At 31.5% G+C, this 7,895-nt stretch overlaps 2 protein-coding genes across 2 annotated transcripts; both read left to right on the plus strand.

Moving 5' to 3' along the window:
• Nucleotides 1-2,516: 2,516 nt before the first annotated feature.
• On the plus strand, nucleotides 2,517-3,550 carry LOC112499859 (F-box/LRR-repeat protein At3g48880-like). The gene is made up of 2 exons (XM_025103145.1): nucleotides 2,517-2,875; nucleotides 2,992-3,550. Exons 1-2 carry the CDS (start codon nucleotides 2,517-2,519, stop codon nucleotides 3,548-3,550), a joined length of 918 nt encoding a protein of 305 aa, XP_024958913.1.
• A 1,799-nt stretch (nucleotides 3,551-5,349) lies between these two features.
• Nucleotides 5,350-7,021, plus strand: LOC112523698 (membrane steroid-binding protein 1-like). Its single transcript, XM_025133385.1, has 2 exons — nucleotides 5,350-5,688; nucleotides 6,412-7,021. Exons 1-2 carry the CDS (start codon nucleotides 5,378-5,380, stop codon nucleotides 6,827-6,829), a joined length of 729 nt encoding a protein of 242 aa, XP_024989153.1. The 5' UTR covers nucleotides 5,350-5,377; the 3' UTR covers nucleotides 6,830-7,021.
• The last annotated feature ends 874 nt before the right edge of the window (nucleotides 7,022-7,895 follow it).

The raw sequence follows: 7,895 nt of genomic DNA on the forward strand, positions 1-7,895 counted from the left end.
TAATTATATTTTAGATTTTTTATATTTTAAAATAAGATATTTATTCTCTATTTGATTATGTTTATTCGCAATTAGTTACACGAATTCAAACATCGAGCTTTATATAAATTGTAATTTTGCATAATTTACTTGTAATCTTGAATTTTAAGTAAATATTGGTTTTATATGATTTTGAGAAAGTGATAATGTTTTTATTTTTGAATAAAATATAAATTTAAAAATATCATAAATTTTTGAAAAAAATAATATCGATATCGGTATTAAATTAATCTTTTTAAAAGTTCTTGTATTTTGGTGTAATTTTCTTAATTAAATTTTTTAATTATAATTTAATTTAGGTTTAGTAATAAAGAAATTTAATTTAGATTTAATAATACAATTTTTTATAAAGATAATAACTAAGTATTCTGTTATGAGATATTTATATAATATTTGATTATGTTTATCTGTAGTTAGTTAAACGAATTCAAGTATAGACTTTTAATAAGTTGTACTTATGTACAATTTACTTGTAATCTTAACTTTTTAAGTAAATATGCATTAATAAACAGTACTTTATGCATAAAAAATAATTTTTAAGAGTCTTTATCAAATGTTTTATAATATAGTATAGATAAAATTTATTATAAATTATTATTTTATAAAAAATTTGTTTGAAAATTACTAATTTATATAAATTAAATTTGTCAGAAATTATTATTTTATAAAAAGTTTGTTGAAAATTATAATTTATATAAATTAAATTTGTCAGAAATTATTATTTTATAAAAAGTTTGTTGAAAATTATAATTTATATAAATTAAATTTGTTGGAAATTATTATTTTATAAAAAGTTTGTTGAATAGTACCACTTTACACATGATCCGTTAAAATATAAACAATGTTAAAAATTATAAAATAAAAAATTACTGAAGCCGAATATTCGACCATTTAATAAAAAATGATTATTATATTAAATTTATCAAGTAAAGTCAAAGTATGGTCCACAATTGACACTTGGACATAAGACTCTCGATATCAGTTACCATAAATTTCTCGAGCATTTTCCTTCGAGCCGAAGAAAGTCGAATTCTGTGACTACTAGAAGGTTCCTTCTGACAATCGGAAGCTTTTCACTTCTAGGTACGTCCCTCTCTCTGTCTCTTTACGTCTATTCACATCTCTTATGTGTGTGACAGCGAGACTTATTAAGATCCACAACAAATTTCGAAATCTCAATCGTCGGTATAAAACTCCATTCATTTCATCTTATTTTCAAAGGATTTTGCATTAAATTTGTGGGATCTAATCAGCAATTGGGGATTTTTGAATTTGGATGTTAATGTGGTTGTAAATCTAAGAACTCCGATTGTCAAAACGTCTAACCCGATCTTGAATATTAAATTGTCGTGAATTCTTTTTATGGAATATATTACTGGTTTATTTTATACTAACTGTGTCGTATAGTCACGATCAATACAGTAAAATAACCATTGTTGACATTAGTTGTAGCAATTTGTTCAGAAGATTGGGGGTTTTAACTTCTTTGAGTAAAATAACAATTTATTGCTCCATTTGTTCGTCTATTGAACTTGTATCTGGCAAACAAAGAGAAATACCCAAAAATGGGATGTGAGAGTCTTGTAATTTATGTAACTTAGGGTTTTCGATGAATTTAGTCGAATAGGAAATAAAAGGGTATGTCGAATTATGATTATACTATAATGTTTCTATAATTGAATATATGTGACCTTTTTGTTTATAAGATCCAGCAAGGATCATATATCTATGTTACCCGACATAAACTCCAAAATAACTAATGTCGATCATTTTTGTTGTCTATTTCTTATTTTGGCGTTGAATCGGAAGAGAATGGCTTTATATATATATATATATATATATATATATAATATATATATATATATATATATGTATATATGTCAATAACACACTTTATATTTTACATTATTAGTTATTTAACTCGCTTTACTTGGAATTTTTCACATACCTGATTGAATAACTCGATTTCAATTTTAAATTGTAGTTTTAATGTTGTAAGTTTCTTTAAATTGTGTTCTCCAAACCCTTTTTTTCTAAGGATAGGGGGAGAAATGGGAGTAAAGTAAAAACTCGTGTTTTTTGATAAAAAAAACAGGAGATAACAGAGAAAAATAATGATAAGTTTCCTCTCAAAAATAAAAATGCTTATAAAACTATTAAAATCACAAAATTATCCAATCATTCATATACTAAATTATATATTTTAAAGGGTATATTAATAAAAACGACATCTTTCATTTCCTTTCTTCCCTTTTAAGAACACGAAAAAATATTTTATTTCCTTTTTTGTCCTTAAAAAATTATTTTCACTCTCTTTTTCTTCCATTTTTTCTCTCTCTCCAAATTCGAGAACGTAACGTTAGCGTTTAAAGACACACAAAGAAGAAGAAGAAACCAAAATTTCGTATCGACTACTTTTCGTGGATGTATAGGTTCATTAACGTGCCGAGATTCGTTATTTGTCCACAGAATCAAGAATGGAAGGGGATGGATTTGATGCAAGGAAGTGGGAGGACCTTGATCTCGACGTTCTGGTGACGATATTTCAGAAATTTAACATTTTGGAGTTGACTTCTGGGATTGGACATGTCTGCAAATCATGGCGTTATGCTGTCTGTGATCCTCTATTATGGAAGACTCTTGATTTCTCAATGTTGACATCCAACTTCATAAAAATCCCGCTAGAGCCTTATGTTTATGTGGATCGAAGATCTGATAAACAGCTCACCAAACTTCTCAAGATTGCTTTGAATCTTAGCTGTGGAAATGCCACAAGTTTGATCTTCCATGTCAATCTGTATGTCAATGATGATCAGTTGGCATATGCTGCTGAAAGGTATCATGTTCGAACCTTGACCTCCAAGAAAGCTAGGGTTTAGTGATTTACGGTAACTTGGATACTGTTGGGCCAACGACCCTTTGGTATATGACTTCTTTTTGATTGTGAAACAGGTGCCCGAAGCTCAAACGTCTAGTGATGCCTGCGTGGAATCGGATAAAAGAGACCGGGATTTGCAAGGCCATTAGCATGTGGAAGGATCTTGAATCATTGACAATGCCAAGCATAGCTGATCCATCGTGTTTCATGGAAGAGATATCCAAACACTGCAAGAAGTTTTCAGAACTCAAAATCATGGGTGTATGTGACATCGAATTCGTGCAATCACTCGTCCAATATGTTCCAAATCTGAAAGTTTTAAGCCTTCGTTGCTCGATTCTCTACAAGGACGCTTTGCTACTGGTCCTAAACGGCTTAATGAACCTAGAGGTGCTCAACATATCTCATAGCCTAATTGTGGAAGGCCCTCCACCACCTGCTCCTATAAAAGTGGTGGAGGAGCTCGATGAATCGATTCTGGAAAAGGGTTCGCGATTGCGCGAGTTCTTGACGTGCATGAACGATTCGTGCATTATGTGCCAGAGGATGAAGATGGATGAAGGGCTTATGAGGTGGTACAGGTACGAGAAAGGACTGTGGAAGGAAGATGAGGTGAGTTCTCTTGCAATTTGAGATTTTAGATGGAATGGAAGTTGCTGAATGAGTTGATGTAGTTTGTATGTGGTTGAGATATCCAGCTGTTGACTACATATTATATGGCTGTTGACTTCATATTATAAGGATATGCCTAGTTATTTATGTGCTTTTGTTTGTTGTTTTGATTGTCTTATTAATTATATATAAATCCACCGTAAAAGAAAAAAAATCAGCGGGGCCATGCCGGTACGGTTGAATATGCGTTAGAAAGGTAGCAACATATTTCTGCAAAAATGGATGTAACGGTTTATGAAATTAGGTTTGAAAACATGAAACATACATTGCTCGTTTGTTTTCGTAATTCTCAATGATTTGGTAAAAAAATTGAATGCATAAAATTTTATCTTGCCTATAAGAATTTCAAACAAGTTATAACTACTATGAGTATCTTCAATAGTTATGTTAAAATGATGAAAAAAAATATTTTAATAATTTTTTTACTCTAACAACTATGCTATTTTGTGTGTTAAAATAAATAAAAGAAGAGAGATTGTAAAAATCTTTAAATTTAGAAAGAGAAATTGTTATTTTAATATTTTTTTTACCAATAAAACATATTAATAATGAATGTCAAAAAAGAGAAAAAATGTTTTATTAAATATAGATAATATTTTAATAATAAAGTTAATGTTAGAATTATTATAATAAATAGTTATTAGAATTAGATGTAATTTTTTTAAATATTTAACTTTTCACACTCTATTTAAAAAAATTAGCGTAACTTTTCTTTCACTTTTAATAATTATAATTATACTTTTTTCACATTTAAAATAAATATGAAATTTAATAATTATTATTTTCAAGAAATTACGGTAGGTGGACAATAAATTCTCCAAAATATAAAATCAGAAGTCTAAAGTTTCATATAAAATTTATATGATTTATATTATTTATAAAATATTATTTTATATTCATTTAATTTCTCAAAAAAATAATTTTAAAATCCCTAATACCTCCCTTTAAAAATTCTGTTAAGGATGATGTGGCGCGTTGTATGCTTGCAAGGGTACGGAGGTTTGTCAAAATGGGACCTCTGCTGCCCCTCTTTGACCAATTTTTTATATTATATATTTTTATTTAAAATTTTAATTTAATTAATTGAGCAACATATTTTTAATAATGAAAAAGTTAATGATAATATATTCACATTATTATTAACTATTTTAAATAATAAATTACTTTTCAACTACTTATACTCTTTAAAATAAAAAATCTTCCATATAATATTCAAAATAGATAAAGAAATGGGAGTTTTTTTTTTAATAAACATAAACTTCAGAATAGTGAAAAGAAATGTGAGCAAATAAAAATAGGATTGCTATTTGCACCATTTTTTAATATTAATTCTATTTTTAATATTAAAATCAGGTCAGTTTATATATTGAGAATGTAAAAAATGAGTTTTGATGTTAACGTAGGTAAAGAAAAACCGTTAGATAGGATGCATTTAACAATCTATATAGATATAATCAGTCTTCTCTTAAAAAAAATTATATTTAAAAGAGAAAAGAAATCTATATAATTAAATTTCATAAAATAGATTGATTATTAATTTTTACTTATTTTGAATGAAAGAGGGGGTGAAAAAGAAAATAAATTATAAATTTATAAATAATATTTTAAAGTGTTAAAACTGTTAATTAGTTGTGTTTTTATTTAAATAAATAAAAAGGTAGATAATAATGTGAACATTGAATCTTGGTGAATATTTTGTCGATATAATTTAGGCGTTTCAGTCGATAAATCTCTCTCCCACACACACCATCATCATCGTCATCATCATTATTATCATCATCCATCACCATGGCCATCGAACTACTGGAGACTCTCAAAGACGCAATAACCGCATATACCGGACTATCTCCGACCACTTTCTTCACAGTAGTCGCTTTGGGTCTGGCCGTCTACTACGCCGTCTCCGGTATGTTCGGTGGCTCCTCCGATCATCAACTACAACAAAGGTCTAGTTCTTTCGAAGCCATGCAACCTCTGCCGCCACCGGTTCAGCTCGGGGAGGTTACCGACGAGGAGTTGAAAGCGTACGACGGAACAGATCCGAAAAAGCCTCTGCTTATGGCCATCAAAGGTCAGATCTACGATGTCTCACAAAGCAGGTATATCATTATCATCATCGTAAATGGCACAAATTGTGATATAATTCAAAGCTAGTTAAAATAAAATTAAAATCGGGTAGTCGGTAGGGCTCCATTACCCTTTTTTGGCTTATATAATTCATATATGGTTTACGAGTTACGACCTTAAAGGAATCTACTTATACTGAATTTTGGTTAGTTGTTCTATGATCTATTATCCACCCCCCTTTTTAGTGATCATTTGATTTCCAATGTTATCTGTTGATGCTTTATCTAGGGCACAATCTTTATGAAATTCGAGTAAACTACTAATATATGTTGATTTAGGCAATTAGGGTTTTTAGTTGGCTTCTAGGCCAAAGTTGGTGCTCTCTGGTCGCTTCTTTCTTTTTCCTTCTCCAAAAAGTTGATTACCATCGACCCAACTAGGGGCGGACCCACGGGCCAAGTTCGTGGGCAATTGTTTCTTAGACTTGTACGGAATCCGCTTCTAATGACACTAATGAGGGGCAATTGTTTTTGCAACGGTAAAGGGTAAGGGGATAGAACGCGGGACTTATTTTGTATTTGGGCAAAGTCGCTCCATCCCTTTCCAACTTTACACGACAAAGGCGCTTTCTGGTGGCTTTTTGATTATGTTTCGAGTGTGATGTACGCTATATCAGATTCATGACCGCACCCGAACAGTATTTGTACCAATCTTTTGGAGTTTTAGTTAGGGGTGGTAATCGGTGATTCTTTCAGGATGTTTTACGGTCCAGGTGGTCCTTATGCACTGTTCGCCGGAAAAGATGCTAGCAGAGCTCTTGCAAAAATGTCCTTTGAAGAAAAAGACTTGAATGGTGATCTCACAGGACTTGGTGTTTTCGAGCTTGACGCGTTGCAAGATTGGGAATACAAGTTCATGAGCAAGTATGCAAAGGTTGGATCCATCAAAGCACCGGAAACTGTTCCTGATGCAACAACTGCTGAGCAGCCTGCTGAGTCCACTGCAGCCCAGCCTACCGAGCCGACTGCTGATGAGCCTACCGAGTTGACTGCAGCCGAGCCTGCAGAGCCTGCTGATCATCCCAAGGTTACAGAAGATACTCAATCAGAAAATGTAGCCACAGTAACAAAAGAAGAAAGCTCAACTACAAGCGAAGCCAATAAAGAAGATTGAAGTTACAATGTGGGGTAATTGGGTGCAAATGGTTTATAATTGTTTGTCATCATATGCTAAAATTATAGGATTATAGCTCGGACACAATGCCGTATCCGGTGTTTACGAGGATTGATCATGGCCATATTATGAGAGTTAATCAAATATCATTGAGTTGAACTGAATAGAAACGGTGACAATTTTTAGAATGAATCATAAAGATTCGATTGATCCCTTTTATATATGAGTGTCCTAGTCGGTTTGCATCCACCTGTCACGGCCCCTAGAAAATAATAGTTAGGAAAATCTCTGGTGGTCGTTAACGAGACTCGGCTTATTCAGTTAGTTATGCATGATTTTTTAACGGTGGCTTAATGATATAGAATGTTACTTATTCAGTAAGTTTCTAGGAGTTTTAGGAAGAAAATCAAGTTTTTTTCCAATTAAAAGCACGATCCTTCCGTCTATAAAAAACTTTCTCAAACAAAAAATTTCTCTATCCATACTACCAGATAATTAATCCGCATGAACAACTTTATTCATACATGACTTAATGAAAAACCAGTCTAACAACCCTAAAGAATGAAGAATGGTTACGACGAGCTTGGTCCAACAAGGTAGTGGACCGACAATGATTAGACATTTAGACCATGTGTTATCCACCCGTTCTAGCCGGACAGAACCCACTTCACAATTGATGCAAAAGCTTGCATCTCTTATCTCGTAATCACATCCGAAGTAACAGTGTCGGACATTTATCAAATATGATTTTTGATCGACTATCAAAATAACTGTTAATAAACACCAACCGTTAAGAATCACCGTCTTCAATTATCAAATCAAATTATTGATTGGTAAGATAAGTGACTTAAATACTTGCTCAAACGTTTGGTGAAGGTCCAGAAGATTTATAATAACAAAAATAAAGGCCTGCTTCATAAAATTTTTAAAAGCAAAACATTGATATCCACGTGTCCATCGATTACAGGGTCAAGGAATGAAGATGGTATATAAAATGGTAGATTTCGTAATCAACCTTAGTCAGTTTCACGTCGTCTTCATCTGACATTCTCTCATTCCATGTATC

The sequence above is a fragment of the Cynara cardunculus genome (assembly GCF_001531365.2).
Source record: "Cynara cardunculus var. scolymus isolate 2C chromosome LG 1, CcrdV1, whole genome shotgun sequence".
NCBI lineage: Eukaryota > Viridiplantae > Streptophyta > Magnoliopsida > Asterales > Asteraceae > Cynara > Cynara cardunculus.